This window comes from Cyprinodon variegatus, unplaced genomic scaffold (genome assembly GCF_000732505.1).
Source record: "Cyprinodon variegatus isolate N-32 unplaced genomic scaffold, C_variegatus-1.0 Scaffold309, whole genome shotgun sequence".
NCBI classification, from domain to species: domain Eukaryota; kingdom Metazoa; phylum Chordata; class Actinopteri; order Cyprinodontiformes; family Cyprinodontidae; genus Cyprinodon; species Cyprinodon variegatus.
The window spans coordinates 75,187-93,774 of record NW_015150762.1 but is presented as its reverse complement, the minus strand read 5'-3'; the positions used below and the strand labels follow the sequence as shown (position 1 = coordinate 93,774).

The 18,588-nt window shown below is 36.0% G+C and overlaps 3 protein-coding genes across 3 annotated transcripts; all 3 read right to left on the bottom strand.

Moving 5' to 3' along the window:
* Window positions 1-3,836: 3,836 nt before the first annotated feature.
* On the bottom strand, window positions 3,837-5,823 carry nppa (natriuretic peptide A). Its single transcript, XM_015384271.1, has 3 exons — window positions 5,702-5,823; window positions 4,236-4,554; window positions 3,837-4,078 (listed from the first exon to the last, which is right to left on the bottom strand). Exons 1-3 carry the CDS (start codon window positions 5,810-5,812, stop codon window positions 4,074-4,076), a joined length of 435 nt encoding a protein of 144 aa, XP_015239757.1. The 5' UTR covers window positions 5,813-5,823; the 3' UTR covers window positions 3,837-4,073.
* A 2,598-nt stretch (window positions 5,824-8,421) lies between these two features.
* LOC107090702 (brain natriuretic peptide-like) lies at window positions 8,422-9,209 on the bottom strand. Its single transcript, XM_015384255.1, has 3 exons — window positions 9,069-9,209; window positions 8,660-8,945; window positions 8,422-8,539 (listed from the first exon to the last, which is right to left on the bottom strand). Exons 1-3 carry the CDS (start codon window positions 9,207-9,209, stop codon window positions 8,529-8,531), a joined length of 438 nt encoding a protein of 145 aa, XP_015239741.1. The 3' UTR covers window positions 8,422-8,528.
* Window positions 9,210-14,152: 4,943 nt separating this feature from the next.
* On the bottom strand, window positions 14,153-15,390 carry LOC107090719 (C-type natriuretic peptide 3-like). The gene is made up of 3 exons (XM_015384272.1): window positions 15,258-15,390; window positions 14,784-15,099; window positions 14,153-14,350 (listed from the first exon to the last, which is right to left on the bottom strand). Exons 1-2 carry the CDS (start codon window positions 15,336-15,338, stop codon window positions 14,785-14,787), a joined length of 396 nt encoding a protein of 131 aa, XP_015239758.1. The 5' UTR covers window positions 15,339-15,390; the 3' UTR covers window positions 14,153-14,350; window position 14,784.
* Between the last annotated feature and the right edge of the window lie 3,198 nt (window positions 15,391-18,588).

Genomic DNA, 18,588 nt, shown 5'->3' with positions numbered 1-18,588 from the left:
GTTCTGGTGCTACTGTATTAAAACTGAGGGGCCCTGAAGTGAAGTCATGTCACTTCAGGGCTCAACCTTCTGGGATACCATGCCGACTTCAGTGAGCAAAAGCACCAGTTTTCAAACGTTAGAAAAAGAAAATTCAAAAATGTGGCTACTATACTCTCAAACATGTGATCATGAGTAATCAGGGTGCACTACAGTGATAAACATAAACAGGCCATGTGCCATTATGACTTTCAGTGCAATTTATCAGTAAGTGCAAAGCCAATAGGATTAGTGCAATACTGATGAAATCATTGCAATGAGTGAGAGCAGTGCAATACAAATCACTTTTTTGTTTCTTTCTTTTAGTTGTTGACTTTATGTTTGTCTGTACTAACTATGATGTAGTTTAATGTGTCTAGGCTTGGTAATCTGTGATACTGGGCATTTTCCTTTTGGACCGGTCCTTATTTCAACGCCTTAAATCATATCGGCCACAACACTTACTATCCGGCCGAAACACCTACATATAAAAGTAAAAAAACTTGAGCTCGAGAAGTAATACAATGTTAAATATCTAAATGATGCATGCAGTATATATAGCCCTTCCTTGTCATGCACATCCTTATGACATTTTGCATATGGTGTAATTTTCTATTTCTTCAAACTGTAAAATCCTTGCAAGAAACTTAATTATAATAAAACTAAAATGCTTTCTTTAAAAGCAAACTACGATGTTCCTCTTATATTTGGCGAATTTATTAGGGAATATTAGAATATTTAGCAAAAACATGTTGTGGTGCATGATGGGGTTTTGCATCTAAAGGCTAACGTTTCCCGTCTTATGTGCATTTTTGCAAGGTTGAGATGTTTCCCAATCTGGCAGTTTAGGATGCAAGTGTGGACGTTACGCAGCAGCAGTCACTGTCGTGTCCATGTCCATGTGCTTGTTGTGTGATGCTTGAAGATAGATTGGTTAATCCACAATGTGTATTCATATTGTGCTTCGCATTTGAGAAGCAAGCGTTTGACTGTGCTATTTATTTATTTTTTTATTTTTTTATTTATTTTTTTTTTTTGTGGGGGTCCATAGGTGGGCTGGTGTAGATGGAAAATGCCAGAGCTGAAAAGCCTTTCCAGTCTGAGCCTGAATGTGTCTACATCTGTCTGTTTAGTGTGTGTTGTAAATATATTATTTGTCCGTTACATCAACCTGTCAGGACTGCAGATTAAAATTAACCTACTGCTATAATCTGGCATGTTTACGTCTATTTACGTCTAATGTTTATGGATATGCATTGTCCCCTTTTTTTTAAATACATGGTTTAAGGTGGTTCCAAAACTGATTGTTTTTTTCTATTCTTTCTCTCTTAGGTTAAGGTTAGAATGAAAACAAGTTTACTTTAGCATTACTTTAGCGATAGTTTCAAGGTGTTGATTTATTGTATGGCTCGTACCATGTCTTTCGGTTGTGCTGTTCTTTTTTCATCTTACAGGTGATGAAGCAGACTGAAAATGTTTTTTCATTATCTCCTTTCTATCTCTTCTTTCTTTCATCTTTTCTCTTTTTTCTTTCTTTTTTTAATTTTCTTCTTCTGTTTTTCTGCTCTATTTACATTGCAGTGTCCATATAAACTGGAAAAACGCCCTGCATAATTATAATAAAGCAATTTCTATGGATGAAACAAGTGAAAGTAAAATCTGTTGGGCTCTTTTTGGCATTAAGACAATTATTCTTATTGCCACATTGCCAGAGAGTACACTGTTAAAAAAAAGAAAAAAGAATGAAAACAAGTTCTGGTTTTCCCACTTTAACTATGACAACCCCACCCCTAAACTTTGAGGAATATATTTAAGAGTTTTTTAAGTTGGAGGTGTCTTTGGAAAAGAAAGTGGGAACCTTTGCTAAGATGGCTGCCCCTGTCTCAGGTAAATGAAGACGATGATCATGCATACAGGTTTATATTGTTATTGTTTTAAGTTTGGGTTAATCAAAATATTTCTACCCAATCGGTCAAGAATATGTCTTAAAGATCATATGCATGTAAAAGTAAACATACAAATACTGACTACTGTATGTGATCTTTGATTATAAAATGATAAAATGGACAGCTTCCAGGGTACTGACTAATGCTGAGGACACTTCTCAAACTTAAGGGCCGGTGTCCTGCTGCTTTCAGGAGTATCACTTGCCCTGAACACCTGAATCAAATAGCTTAATTAGCAGCAGTCATGCTCCTTTAATGAGCTCATATTAGAGTCAGGTGTGTTGAAGTTCAGACATATCTAAAAGCTGCAGGACACCAGCTCTTAAAGATTTGAGTCCTCTGCTTTAAATATCTACCCCTGAGAAGCACAATTGACATTTTTATGCTTCATAGCTACAAATTTATTTTTTTTAATAAATGTATTTTCTTTATATTATTTGTTAATATTGTTTTTAGTGTGGAAAACAAGTAAGAATATTGATTGTACAGAGAAATGTGTTTTTCTTTCTTTGCACATGACAATAAACGTTTAAGCTTAAAATTCACTTATATTTCAAATAATTCATTTGCTTTAGGGAAAAAACCTAAAACCTCACCCTCACAGAAGTTATGTATGTTATCATGTATATCCCAGAAAAAAATTAATCTAATTTATTTTTAGTGAAACTAAGGGAGAAAAGAATTGAAATAAAATATCAAGTTGATTCTATTCAAAACTTTGCACTTTGACTCAGACTCAAAGAAAATTTCTCAGATTTTGATGTTTTAACAATGAAAGAGAACTATTTCCTCTTGATAGTTTTTGTTATTTTACAGGTATGAATTGTGAAATCCTTTGGTTAGCAGTATTAATGTGTTTGTATTTCTGTTTTGTTGGCATCAGTCGCTTATCATGAAAGAGACCTTTAATCTTGTGTGTTGTGTTTGTTTCAGTGTGCTCCTGTCCTCAAATTACCCTCTCTGGATCTTGCAAATTAGAGTTTTACTTTTCAATTGATCCCCTTCTTATATCACCATATATACCTCACTGCCGGGAAAAATAGCAAAAAGAAAGAAAGTTAATATTGAACATAGAGATCTTAGATTATATGTAAATTATATAAAAAATGTCAACTTGGTTACTTCAAGTCAAATGTCTTACCAAACTAATGGAGGTTCTCCTTGTTCTTCTTTAAAATAAATTAATTTCAAGTCTTTTTTTGTCCGTTTCTGAAACAGAACTTCAGTATTTAAGATTTAAGATGGTGAAGCTGCATGTTTTGATCTGGTTGTAATCTATATATTTAACACTGGTGAGCAGAACTGAACCAAAAATCATGATCAGAATTGATGTGTTAGAAAAATCACAGTAAATCTTAATTACTGTTTTCTTCTGCTTTCTTATTCTTCTTTGATTTAACATTAGAAGGAATAAAAAAGCAATAAAAAAAGCATCCATTAGTGCTGCAAATGGAAAAGCTACACCTGGAAAAACTTTATCATACCTTCTTCGTTTGAGATGCATCTCGTTTCATAAAAGCGTTAATAAAAGTTCCTTATTTGATGGGCAAATGCTTGTCGAACATTTATGCTTAAAAAGATTTTTATTCAAAATAGCTTGCATATTATTTATTGTTTAACTATTGAACACAACCTCTTAATGTTTCCTATAACATTGAAACATGATTTTCTGGTTTCATATAAACTGTTTTTACTTTGGCACAAATAATAATGACCAACCATAAGACCCAATAAGGACATAAAGCTATGAATTCACTCCTGTAACGTTTTTTATTGAGCTGCAAAGTAGAAATACAGGATTAACTGAATACCTCATGTAAAAAGACGTTTACTTTTCTTTAGTATTTCATTGTATATGTTTGTGTTAGAAAACAAATAAAGATACAGACTGTGTTTGTATTTATCTTTATATTCCTTTCTTTCGACTCATATAAAAGACACATTTGTGGACATGGCTGACAGATACTTAACACTTCAAATGGTGAGACACACATATTTACATACACAAAAATAGTTTTCACCAGAACAGAATCACAGATTAATGGATGTTCATCAGGTGGATCTTCAGACTCAGAGAAAATCCAACGTTTGGGCCAAGATTCCATCAAGCTACCCTGGTTGGAAAAAAGTACAGACACACAGAAAACAAAGTTAGAAATTATTGCTCTTTGTATTTTTTTTATTTCTAAGAGCAATTAGCGGTTAAGGTCAAGTCAAAAAAAGAGAATAAATGTTTAATCTCTAGTTAAATGTTGGTATACTCTTGAATACCTCTTGCACCATTACATCCCAGGCCACTAAAGTTTCCTATTCGATCCATTCTGCCTCCAAAACAACTGGAGCTCCGCTTCCCGAGGGCCAACAGTAGGTCTTTCAGTCTGTTCCTCTGGCTCACAGTCCTGCTTTGACCCACGGCTGAAGGTTGGGCTCCTTCTGATATCTGATTCTCACGATCCCCATCCAAGTCCAGACTCCAGCCCCGACTGGTCTGGGCCCGTTCAGGCTCTGGGATCGTCTCTTGATAATCACCATCCATGTCCTCCTTCTGAGCTTCTTCAACCAGAGTCTCCTCAAAGCGCTCCAGCAGAGACTGCAGAGGTAAGATAAAGGTTCAATGAACAGAAAAGATTTTAAAGTATTATGAGGCTGCATCAAAGTCACCATATCAACATATATATATATATATTTTTTTTTTCTTTGCACCTGTGTGCCATCGAAACACTAAGTAAAGTCCAATGTCAATGTATTCATGAACAACATGTTCTGCTGTAACCTAAATGATTTGTTTTCCAAACTTGCGGCTTAATTTCTGACTTAGAGGCTATTCAGGATTGTTTATATATGTTTTAAAGGATAAATCAGACCCGCAGCTTTACAGTAGGAGCTTTAGGATTGACAAGTTTGAATGGATTTGCACACTGTGGAGAGAAGACATTCAGTAAGAATTAAAGCATCAGGAATAGACTAAAAATAGAATAGAAACTCATTAATCACTGTTATTTTTATCTTTTTTTGTTTTATTGGCTTGTTTACAAAATATGTATTATTTTTCTGTCATATTATTTCTACTTATCCCATGCTATCACAGTGTACGATCATAAACCTAAGTCACTCTGTTTCCAACCCAGCTATTTATTGAAATCGTGTCCATTTCCTGGTAAATATTCATTACTTTTTAGACTAATACTGAGTAGAGGTTGTTACTAAGTTTCTCGTTTCTTGCCACCCGAGTTCCCTATTTTCAATAACTGATTTTTCCTTTTGCTTTGATTGCTGTTATTGTTTTACGTTCATCTGCTACCCATTTATTTACTCTGTTTTTGACCAACATGTTTTCAGAATGAATTCCCTGTTGTCAAATTTGCACAATAACTTTTTTTATTTCGTATGAAACATGTATTACCCCTGGATCCGCCTGTAAACCAACAGTAAGAAGGCTGAATTTTACCATTTGTTTCACTCCGCATATCTGCACTACCAAAGGTCCTGTTGTTAAAACATTTCAAAAACTATTATGAGAATATTTTAACCTTTTAAACGCAGAGCCACCTGAAAATCCCTTTTATATATGAACCAAAAGGAGGACCTAAAGGAAAAAAAGACACTTGATTGCAAATATATCTTTTTCCTACAAAACCCCTCTGAGGAAACATTTAAGAATCCAAACTCCCAATATCAAAGTTTTAACGCGTCAAACAGTAAACTTTTCCAACGAAGTTCTGAAATGGTCTTCTTACCTTAATCTGGTCCAAATTACTGGTCAAAGAGGACCTTCCCAGTACATGGCTGCTGACTGGACACTGCTGCCAGAACAAGGCCAACACGGTAAAAAACACCACGGTCTTCATTCTTTCCCGATGCAGATACTGATCTTGTAGCCCACACTGTGCCATGTTATATACATGGCAACACACATACTAACACACACACACACACACACATCCAGGGACAGCAGACAGTTAACATTGGCTCATCATTTCATGGATCAAGTCAAGAGCATTCTGGCACCTCTGCATGATAAAGTAGCAAGTCAGATGTCTACTTCAGTGGTGTCTGCGTGTTGAGAGGTGTTTGTGTGTTTGTATACAGCATGTGTGTGTGTGTCTGCGTATCTCAATGATTACCAAACAGCACTAGGATGACTTCAGGAGTCAAGTTTGGTATCCTGAGCTGAGGCTGAGGCTTATTTTAAATGCAGCACTCAGAGTGAAAATATCTAACACTTTTCTGAGCATCTAAACACCTTATTAGGTTAAACTGGCTGTCTCTGGGATGCATAATATGCATTTACTGTATCAATTAAAAAAATCCATAATTAAACCTTTCTCTTGATGGTTCTGCTTGATGAGTTGCTCTGACACACCTTGTTGGATGATAGTAAAAAGTGTATTAATAGCATGACTATGTATAATTAACAATGAACTCAGCATATTTACATCCTTGCCTTTTCTCTCATTTCAGAGTTCACACGTTTTTTTCATCTTCCAGCTGAGGTATTGCTTCCATTAACTCAGTGCATTCTGTTCTTTTTTTACTCCCATAGAAAATTGTTCTGTTTTAGTTCTTCTGGGTTTAATTGGGTCGTTTTTGGACGCAATCACGGACAGATTTATTGCTGCAATTGCTGCCTTTGGTCTCTTTGTTATTATTTATTTATTTATTTATTTATCTATCTATTTTGTCTTTTAAAAACTATAGATTTCAGTACTTTAAAAGCAATACTTGCTTCTTTCCTGCTATTCTCCTTGTCCTTTTAAACTGTAGCTGGTTGTAGCGTACAGTATCTCACACCAATAGTGGTTCTGTTACAATGAAGTCTTCCTTTAGGTAAATATAAGTTGTTCCTTTTTACCACAACCATAGAAATAATCAACTGTAACTGATTGTTTTTTAGTATAATTTGGACATTTGGAAAATTAACTTGAACATTATTAAGTTGGATCTGAATATGAACCTATGCCAATGCATAGTTTCATTAAACTAAATAAAACCTGTTCTTTGTCACCGTCTGACTGAGTTACTCCTGATGTGTTGATCTCAATAAGTTTCTTCCAAGGCCTTTAGAAGAGAAACAAGCCAACAGCCACTCATATCTTTTACCACCAGATAGATATACATATTGTTGAAAACTTAATTTATTTTATCCACTTATTTCACCAATTAAAAAAAAAAATTATATATTAATTACACACAGACTGATGATTTCAAACCTTTATTTCTGTAGTCTGATTATTTTCTGATACATTTAAAATGAGAATATTTGTAATATTTGTATAACATAAGGGTTTAAAGAAAAGTAAGCTTAATATCTCCTTTAAAGATGTTTCAAAAAAAAAAAAAAGATATTGTCAATCAGACTAACCCCTTTAATCTGAACGAGGTACTACTTTAATGAGCATGGCTGCACTCAACCTTGTTTTTTTGCAAGTCACACCTGGAGTTTTGCAGAAAAGCTTAATTTGCATCAAATCTGACCGAGGACCACAGTTTTAGCTAAACTCTGGGCAGAGTTCAACACACTTCGGATGTCACCATTTGTGAAGGTAGCTCCTAAACAGCTGTTAGATGTGATCAAAGCATTCAGAGGGTGTTATGATGTCTTGCTGTCTCCAAGAGATGAAACTATTTACTTAACCTTCAACATTTTTGTTTAACTGAAGGTTATTTCAACAAGGGAAAGACTACTTTCCAAAGCGTGATGAAGCAATTAAAAACCATGACAAACAGACAAATAGATGCAGACGTGTGAGTTTTGCATGCTGTCCATGGTCCTGAAAATGGTTGGAATAAAAAAGCCTCATCCAGGGTAAATAAGTGTGGTCGGAAAATTTGTATTTCTCTTATTTTATATATAATAATTTATGCTATTTACTCATTATAAAAGATTTCCCTCAGTCTGTTTCACCTGCAAGGCCACACAATTCCCCTGCGTGAGGGTGTTTGTAGACCAGACAAAGCTTCTTCCCAAAACAGGCCAGATTCTTTCTCAAGGATTTTTCATAACATGTTACTGTTTAACCAAAGTGTCTGTAATTTGTTTTGACTTTCACTGCTTACCATTGTTGTAAGTAAGGGGGAACACACACTGCCCAGGCAGAACGGGGCTTAATACTGTGCCAAAAGAGCTGTATGATGAACTGTTCTCCCTTTGCGAAGATATGAAAATAAATTGCCGATTGAGTGAAATCCATCGATCTCTGTTTATTTAACTAATAGTTGAATACTTTTTCCCCACTAAAATGGGGCAGGTTCATTAGATGTGCTCTTTACAAATCAATCCTTGCGTCTACTTTAAGAGATAGCATGAGAGGGATTTATAGGTAATGTCTTTGTGTTGGTCTGCCGTCAAAAAGAACATCATTCTGTGATATGCTGATGTAAACATTTATTAAACAGTCAACAGTACATAAAGAACAATAAATCTATTTTAATAAATATTCCTTATATATTGTCAACAGGCGACAACAATAAACAGTAAATATTAGTTAATAAATAGCATTTAATTGAACACAGACTTTGGTACAGACTTTGGAGTAGCATCAGTTAGACGGTAAGACTTCATCTTTACTTTGGATCTGCAAAGGAAAACAGAAGTAGAGATTTCAGAAACATAGCAATAATAATGTAGACACAAAAGATGTCATCAGCCGTTTTAAAACCACCATGACCCTGAGGTTTACTGCTGTGAAACTTACTATATCTGCCAATCGTGTTGCAGCCCAGGGTGCTCATTGAGCCTATTCTGTCCATCCGTCGCCCAAAGCAGCCAGAAGTTTTCTTGGAGGAGTCATTCCGGACGTTCTTCAGGTTCTTCGCCGAAAGAAGTTCTCTGATTTCAGCCTCATCCAAGCCCATCTGAGGCTGCTGCTCGCTAGATGTTTCCTCCATGTTCAGTCTGTTAACACCTACATTCTCCTCAGGGGTTCCTTGATCCATTGCAGTCTGCTCTGAAACGGACTCTTCAAGTTTCTGCAGCAGAACCTGAAACATCCAATAAATATCACATTAAAAAATGTAATATTATACAATTGATCAATCTGTAGTTATAATTTTTTTTAAATATGAGGATTTTGAAAATAGATGCAGTGTTTCTAAGAGACTCACTTTTAGGATGTCCATATCGGTGTCTGTCAAGCCCGTGTTGATGGGATAAGTGCTGGATGGCTCCAGGTTTAAGATGAGGAGAAGACCACAAAGAGGAATGGAGGACAAAAACAGGTTTCTCTGAATCTTGTTGCTCTTCATATCTGTGTCTGGATGGGCTGATGCTTGTTGGCCTTTGACTCTGCTGTGGTTTGAATGCTTGGGACCTCAGTGGAACCATCTGTTCTTTTATACACCAGCCTGACACACTGAGGTATGTCAGGAATTTGAACTCAGGCATTATGCATTCTCAACACCTAATTCTGATAACAGAAGCTGTCGGAAACTGCTCCTTATTAAGTAGCATATCTGAGATATGGAGCGCTCGGATGACATAGCTGCTTCCATATCCTACTTTGTTTCAGGAAAAAGTCCATCCCACCTTCCACATACAACTGAAATGTTGTCACTGGGTTACGGGAAGTTGTAAAACAGTACAGCAGGGTTACTAAATCGGGCGGTGTACGTGATAAAGCAGCACGCTGATCAATTGGTAAGGTTCTGATGCTACATTTCTGTCTAGACTATTCGGGTAAAAAATATTTTTCTGTCAGTGGTGATAGTTTTCAGAAATGCTTTGGAATAAAACATGTACATCCTTATTATAAAGTGAAAGTCACTATTTATGATTAGAAACTGGTGGGGAAGGGGGGGGACATTTTACTTTTTTCTACAGATGTCTTTTATGAATTTCAGTTTAAATCATTAGATCCAAGTCCAGGAATTACAGAAGGGTACAGGTATGTTTGGTATGACAGATATGCATGCACAGAGGTAAGAATTTTGCTATTTTATTTAAGAGCTAAATATAAAGCAGAAATTATGTGATTATGTTCTAGGAAGCTCTACGTCTACTGGGGCTGAACAATATGGCAAAAATAATCTCTGATTTCTTTCTTCCCAAATCCGATTAATCGTTTTTTTTTTCTTTCTTAAATTTAATAATAAAAATTATCATCAACATACAGTATATTGGTTTCAAAAAGGAACCTTACTTGTCAGTCATCCCCTCTGGAAGGTGACCTTAATTTAAAGGGCAATACAAGCCAAGCTGTTAATAAACAAGGTTGTAAAATAATAATGTTTCACAACAGACAATGAAAATTCAACAACCTAAGTCTTTGCAGCTGGTATCGCACAGAGCTATAAATATCTCCTTGTACAACCACCAGTTTAACAGATAACAAGAAATATGCTGTAATACCTCAACATCATATGGTGAAATTTATGAAGATTATTTAGTTTGTAAACTACGGACTATTTTACGTTACTCATGCTGCCACACATCTGAGCTGTATATGTCATTCATTAACAGACTTCTGCAGCACCTGATTGCTGCCGGGGAGGTGATGCAAACATTTGATCCAGGTTGGCTGCAACAGAGAAACATCTTAAATCTACAGGAGGGAAGACTTGGGAAAAAAATTCTTCAGGACGGGGAGCAGCACTTGTCACAAGAAATATTCTTGCTCTGATTTTTAACAGTCTACACTCTCTCTTTGAGTTCTACAACACTCTTTCATACATATGCAACACCAGCAGTCAATTGGATTTTAAAAAGATTTTATAAACATTTTCTCACCAGCAGTTAAGTGGTTGGAAGATATGAATACAACAGAAACATCCGCTTTTTATCGACATTAATGTCTCTTCTTTGCTTTGGATGGTGTCTCCACTGTAACCAGCAGCTGCATTGGCCACAAAGTGATGCTAGTCTTTAATACTTTCGTTTCTGCTTGAGCTTCTACACAGTTTTATATACCCCTATAAAAAAATCCTGAAAGTATGATGTTAGTTTCCATCAATAGTGGGAAATCTGCTCTTTTGATTCGTTTTTATTCTTTCATTTGTTGAGGCAAAGTGTAAAATGTCACCAAAAAGAAAGAGAAGAGACAAAACTTAAAATCTTAAACTTGATTTTGTTCATTTTTTTGCTGCTGCACTGTTAATTTCCCAACTTGGGAACAATAAAGTACATCCAATCCAAGCACGCCTGAATCAGTGAGCTTCTATACAAACTATGATAAAAATCCGGTAAATATTAGACTGTGTGTTAATTTAAAATATGTACTCTAGATTAAATTACTTTTTGGTTTGATGCAAATGAATTGTTAGAAATCCAAGTTGTAGTTTGCAGTTCTACTTTGCTCTCTGTTTGCCTATTTGGTTTGCCTACACTTTAAGATCTATGTTTTAATAAATGATTGACTAGTTACTCCTTCTTTCATACATGGATTCATATGTTTTCAGGCCCTGGGCTCATATTAACCATGTGTTCTCAATGGCACAGTGGAGCCGACCTTCTGTCCTGTAATTGGTAGTGATGGTAACAGCAGGAACCAAATGTGGCAGATTTCAAGACTGGTAGCTGTTCTTTGGAGTTATTCTCTATACAATGGGACTAAACTGAAACTTAAAGGTTTAGCATTTGATGACGTCAAGTGAAAACTACCGGACCTAAATTATGGTATTAAGTAAACACCTTCTTTTAGTTCTTGATTTTGATTCAAAGAGTAAAAAATGTAAATGTATCAATAAAAATAATAAAATAAAGTCTATAATGGATAAATTGAAGAGCTGAGTCCATTCTTTGATCCCACCCTTCGGCAAAATTAACTAACAGCAGTTTCTTTCTATCTGGCTATTATTTCCTAGTGTCACTAAGCAGGAAGATTGGTCTGTCGTCTTTCCAATATTGCTTCTATAAATTAGAATCTAGGGGAATCTTTCATTCATACGAAGTGTACGACTGATACCAAAACACTAAGTAAACCAAGCATCCAAAACGGTATTCACCAAAGAAATATTCAAATTTATAAAACCATGCTCAAAACCAAGCAATTTTACTTTATAATCCACACCTTTAAGGCCCTCTTCTGTCGACATTTAAGCACAAGCGGTCCATAGAAAGCGCTGCATGAATTTCCCTGTGTATCTAAATGACACAGCTAATAAATTCTATTTAACGGTTACCGGTTGTAACAACGGCATAGAGAGAGAAAAAGTACACAGTTTAACTAAGACAGAAATAAATGAGTTAGGGAGGTAGGTATAAAGTAGGATAAATGTGTTCAGTTGCCACATAATGCTGGGAAAAATAATAGGAAGTATGAATGGAAACACTTTCAAAGACCAAATGTATAGAATGAGTGCATAGATCCAAAGCAATGCCCCAGGGAGTCCATTCGGGCCTCTAAGTCAGTCATCAACAAGAGCCAAGGAATGTTGGTAATCTCTGAAGACTTTCTCCCGTGTCTTCTTATGCATCTATTAAGCACCATTATGCACGGGTGTCACAACAGTATTTAAATGTTTACACAATCAGTGTGAATACCCCCAACCTTGTCACTTTCGTGTGTTTATTTGCGGTATGACTCACCCTGTTGGTCATCAGAGGGAGGACTACATTGATGAAAAAAAAAATAATAATAATAAATATATATATATATATATATATATACACATTGGGCGGACTTTGATTTAGATTTTAGACCCTTGTGATTTTTGCAATTTATAAGAAAAGCCCTTAAATATAGTTACAGTTAGTTATACCAATTATTACTCTGTAGGTTATGAGCAGATAAAGTTATTAAAGTAAATAAAAGCCAAATTAAATGTCTTGGAGATATCTTGATGCAATCTAGCTTCAGTTCTTCACCTTCCCATCTGTGTCTCCAATTTTGCCTGCCTCCAAAATGTCTTGCAGGCGTCTGTCTGTCTGTCTGTCTGTCTGTCTGTATACAGACGTCACCCTTTCGAACAAGGTCTGCATCAAGCATTGAGTGACCACGCTCTTTTGCTTGTTTGTAAATATCAAACTATCCGTGCCTCGGTTGCCTTCGTCTTTCCTCCTAATTTCACATCAATCATTCATTTGCACTTGTTCATGGTTGAACTTAAATTTTATGTAGTGACGTCTTTTTAGTCTTTTGCAGCTCAATGTTTTACCCGTCTTTGAGTTACTTCATCAAGTTTAGAAGTATAGTTTCAGCATAGAATGATCCTGCCATTCTTTGCTGTCTTAATTAAAGACTTCTTCTCTTCAAGAAGACCTTAAGGCTTATATCATTTATACGTAATTTATTTATCAGCAAAATAAATCATATATATAACTGGTAAATGCTATTATCTATTGGCATTCAATTATAGCCTAATTTCATCAATTCCCAAATCAAAAGTTTCTTTAAGTTGTTAATCAATGAAAAACTTTGAAACTGATTTTTCTATATTTAAAAAAAAGGGATGGCTTGACTTCTGTCTGCCTTTTATTTAAATTTAAATATGTAAGATCTTTACTTTTTTAAATTCAAGTCACTGTAATTTTCTTTTATTTCTCTCCACTATTATGCCTTTGACCGATTGTTTTTGCAGTTTATTTGACCTTTGTTCATTAATCTAGTTGAAAAACTGATAAATATGAAATAATTTTTCAAGACCTTTACAAACAACCTTCGAGTTAAAAATGCTTTTTGTGAATGTGTAAACTGTTTTCATGAATATAATTATAGCTCAAAGAGACAACAATAAAAAAGGTAAGTACAAAGGGAATTTAAACTTTTTGAATGAAAAAGTTTTTTTGAGCATCTCTTTAAATGTAATGCCTATGTGCATTAAAGCCACTCCATCCTTCGAGTACAGTTTCACAGATGGTTAAAACACATCCAAGCGCAGCATCAAAACTCTGGGTCACACACCACAGACGGTATCTCATTCCTATTTTATCTGAACTCAGTGTTTATTGTTTAAAACCTGATAACTAACATGAGGGAATTTAAACTGTCATCGGGTCAATTTTGGATCGTTTCTGCTTCATTATGTTCTGTCAGTGATAGAAGTTATTTTAGCTTTAGACAAGTTGTTAACAAGCTATGATGCAGCCGATCCTTATTAAATGAAATCTCATTACACCTTATTATCAGTATTGAGGTCTGTATATTAATTTATTCCACTTCGAGGCTCTGAGCTGTACCCATAAACAAACAAGGGAATCAGCATTTATATGCAAAATAGTTATTTTACTGCAATACATAATATCACAAGGCAACTTGACTTTATCCATTAAAACCATAAATAATAAATACACAAACAATAAATTAGAATTCAGCAGCTTTCATTTAAGAAAACTCAATGTAATGCAATAAATCCATGTTCTGAGTAAGAACAATCACTGCTGCAGCTCTCCTTTAAAGTCTCAGTAACGTCTCTGTGAGAGCCGACTGTGCTGCGGCGTCATTGTGATGGACCTGTTGAAAAGACAAAAAGCACATTTTTTAGATACAATGCCTTCAACATCTGGAGCATAAAAGCTGCTCAGAAATTCTGCAGCTGCCCAAAGGCAAGCAGCTCTGTCAGAGTTGATATAATGGTCGTATTAACTTTATGCAAAAGATTTCTTTAAGAAATTATTTCTGAAATTTGAAATAAAAACCTGCTTCTTATGATTACACTTGTCTTTTATTCTTTGCAGCACTGGATCTTAACCCTCAAAGATATGCTAAATAAACCTATGAAAATAGATGCTGGTAAAATAAATAATAACTATGTTAGTATCTATAGTTTAATAAAACCTGAAGTACTTTGAAATTAGATGCATTATTCAAACTGAAACTGTTGTCTGCTTAATTTAATTGTTTTAAATATGCAGGATTATTTGAAAGGTGTTGAAAAATTTCCTACCTTAGCATCCCAGTCCACTGAAGGAGCCAATTCTTTCCAAACGGACCCCGAAGCAGCTCCGCAGGCCTGCCTTCTTGTAGCGGCCCCATGATCGTTTGGAGGTCTTTAGGAGATCTTTCAGAAAATGTGCTAACTGGTTATCTTTAGCCAATAGGGCAGATTTGCGGAGGTCAGAGGAGCTCCATGGCTGCTGGTCCTGCTGCTCTGGAGCTCTCAGCATCGACTTGTCTGAGACGAAGTCACTTTCCCCCACATCTGCCTCCTCAGAAGAGATAGGCATGTTGCTGATCTCATCCTCTAAAAGCTGCGTCAAACTCTGAGAAACAGAAAGAAAAAATAAACAATTATAGACCTAATATGACTTGTGGATTCTGCATACAGCCACATTTGGCGAAAAATAAAATAAAATCTGGCATTGAACTGCTCTAATATGCTGCACATAATAGCTAGAATTTTTGCTCCTGGTAAACTTACCTGTATGTCAGAAATGGGTTTAGCTCCTATGAAATTAAGCAGCAGCAGCGAAAAACAACAAACTGAGATAGTTGGGTGCATTTTTCCCTCTAGTGCTTTATATTTTCTGTGATGACTCTCCAAATCACGTCCTTGCTTCTGCTCTAGAGTGACTCTCCAGCGGCGCAGGTGCCGCCTTTATACCGACCTGATTTCGTCACATTGCTTGCCAGTAGAAATTAATGAGGTGTGACTAATGCTCCTGCAGATTGGAGGGGAGCCTAACCTGGCTCTCATAGGTGTTCAGTCTCCTCTGAAGTTTCCAGAATTTGACTGGAGACTCTGGGTATCAAGTCTGTGTGGGTCACAGCATCACATCAGCTGTTAACTTTCAGCTTGGCTCTGTTTCTGTGAGATGGGTATTCTATTGTCACGCACAAAAGGGATTCATTTGTTTGTTGTTTAGGAGTTTTATATGGGTCAGTTTTGTGATGTGCAGTTAAGCACAACAGTTTAACCCACTTATTATCTTATGGTTAATTATTATATATAGTGTTTTTCAGAAAGAGGTGTAAAAATATATTTTATGAAGTCAATGACAAATATTATTATGATTACTATTATAATTGTTGTCAGCATCGCTCTCTTTTTGGTAAATACTTATTTTTTTATTTTTAAAGTTATTGTCAAAACTGATAACATAAAATGAACGCAAATATTTTACCCTTTTAAACTAAATTCAATAATTAGTTTTTCATTCAAGCCAATTTAGTTGCTTTTTGAGTTACCTTTCTAAATTTAAAACATAAAAACAATTTCTATAAAGATAGCACAAACCATGCAATGTTTGTTTATATCATATTTGAAGAGTAATAAGGCACTCCTTGTTTGTTTTCAACTGATCAGACAGTTATGCATATGCTATGCATGCCATTATACCAGCTAGCTCTGGATTTCTGTTTATAAAAGTTTGCATGGAATTTTCTTATAAAGAGAATTTGAGTAGGACACATAGTCAAAAAACATGATCATTAAATTGACAGTGCACATGCCCTTTTTCAGTTTCTTAGTCATACATTAGGTGAAGAAACTTCAAGACATATATTGAATACAAATTCAAAAGAAAGAGGGCTAAATGTACATCCTTGGGGTACACCAATAGTGCTTTAAATCACATTTGTTAAAAATATTTTTTGATGTTTTAATTAAGGATATATGCACTTATTGGAATTTTTTTTTTTCAGCATCTTAACAAAACCTCCAATGATTTTCAGTATCTGATATTAAAGACAGAAAAGTTTCCTGCTATTTATTGTGCATAGGGTCCTGGAAACCCTTATCTAAAGGTAAGGAAAGTTAGGGACTAACTATACAGAATTATGATGCCTTCTTGAGGTATTGTAGTTGGTGAATACCAAAAACCGTAATGAAAATTGCACATGAACACCCACTCATGTTGTAATTTCTACTGGAAAGCTGGAAAAAAATTATGAGTTAAACTTTGACCTCTCAACATGTCAGAGAGCAGCAAAACAATTCAGAATGGTGAATACTACTTCGTTAAACGTTCCTTCTCGTTGTGTTTGAAGCATACACAATGCTGTGATGTACAACGATTTTAAAATGTCGCCATTTAAACTTTTGTTGTTCTTCAAATAACCGTTGATATTTGATTTTATTAGATGCTAGCTAGCAGTCCGTCGAGGATAGCAGCAAATAAGGTAATGTGCAAACTGTGTTCTGACGCAGACAATTTTGTCATTTGATCTGTAGCTTATGCCAGTGAGTGGATGATTTACTGGAACAAGGAGCTGACCCTCCAACTGTCTTGCCCAAGGGGCATGTTAGGATAATCTATCAACCATGTTCCTATTCTCTACCACAACAAAGGCACTTGAACACAATATGCTGGTAATTTCCACTTTACAAGGGGAAAGGGTAATCTTTACCAGATCACATGAAGGCAGCATTTGCCATGATTTTGGCACTGATGAAAGGCTTAATTAATTCATTTCATTCACCTGTCCAGATCTGCTCGGTTGCTCATTACCTCTCATTTGATCCACCTGTTCCTGCCTCTATTTAAGGAGCTTGGATCCAGTCACCAGGGCCAGATTATTCTTGTTCTCTCTAGCCAGTGGTGAGAGTTTTTTTTAGAGTTCCTTAATGTTTCTGATCTCCTGATCCTGACCTCTCAACCACTACGCATGCCTGTTTTCATCTGATCTCAGTGACAAGAGTGCTGTTAGCTTACCTGAGTAATTCTAATCACCTGATCCTGACCTGTTCTGCCTCTCAACCACTGAGTCTGCCTGTTTCCGTCTTTGGACTCCTGGATCTCTTAGCCTGCCTTTTCCTGTTCTGATCTGTTTGCCTGACCCGGCTTTGGACTCCTGTATTTCTGAGCCTGCCTGTTTCTGTTCTGATCTGTTTGCCTGACCTGGTTTTGGACTCCTGGATTTCTGAGCCTGCCTGTTTCTGTTCTGATCTGTTTGCTTTACTTGGCTTTTGACTCCTGGATCTCTGAGCTTGCCTGTCCCTGCTCTGATATGTTTTCCTGACCTGGCTTTGGACTCCTGCAGGTTTTCCGGGGCTGCAGCATCTCAGACACTCTGGGCGGTGCCCGCTGCATTTTGTTGGCAGTCCACCGGCTGGATTATACCTCGTCCTCTCGCTATGGACTGAACTTGTACATCAGGTTATTGAATCACCTTTCCAATCTTCCTCCGTTAGATTTTCGTGGTCACTAACCTGTGTTTCCTCTCTGCAGAGTTTCCAACCTCAGATGTCCTAGCAGGTGTTATCATGGACCCCTTTGTTTTAATAAAATATTTTGTAATCCCACTGTCTGCTTGCCTGAATACTGGGTACTTCTGTTCTGAATCATGACAGCATTAGTAAGTATCAAACACACAAACCAAAACATATTACAAAGGGTTTGTGTATGCTGGTAATCCATCAACTGAAAACTCTCCATCCAAAAGGCCTCTGAGGTGTGCGATCACCGTTTAAACTAACGGAATATGTTCAGTTTCCAAGGACTATTCTTTCCAGCATGGAGACCTTTCAGATTTTTCCTAGAATTTTCCGTAGCCTCTTTCCACCAGATTCTTAAAGTGCACTGATACTGTTTCTAGTCCTTGTTAGGGGTTTGCAAGCTTCTCTCCTTAAAAATTAGTAGAAAGCATATCTGAATGCACATTTATATGCATTGTGTGAGTCTGAAAAATTTTTTAACACATCAGACTGAGCTCTGATCTTCTGATCTTCTAAAACTTAGACACTGTTTAATGATAGAACAATACATTGATCAAGATCAAACACTTTGAAGTGAGCAATCCTGTGAAATTTC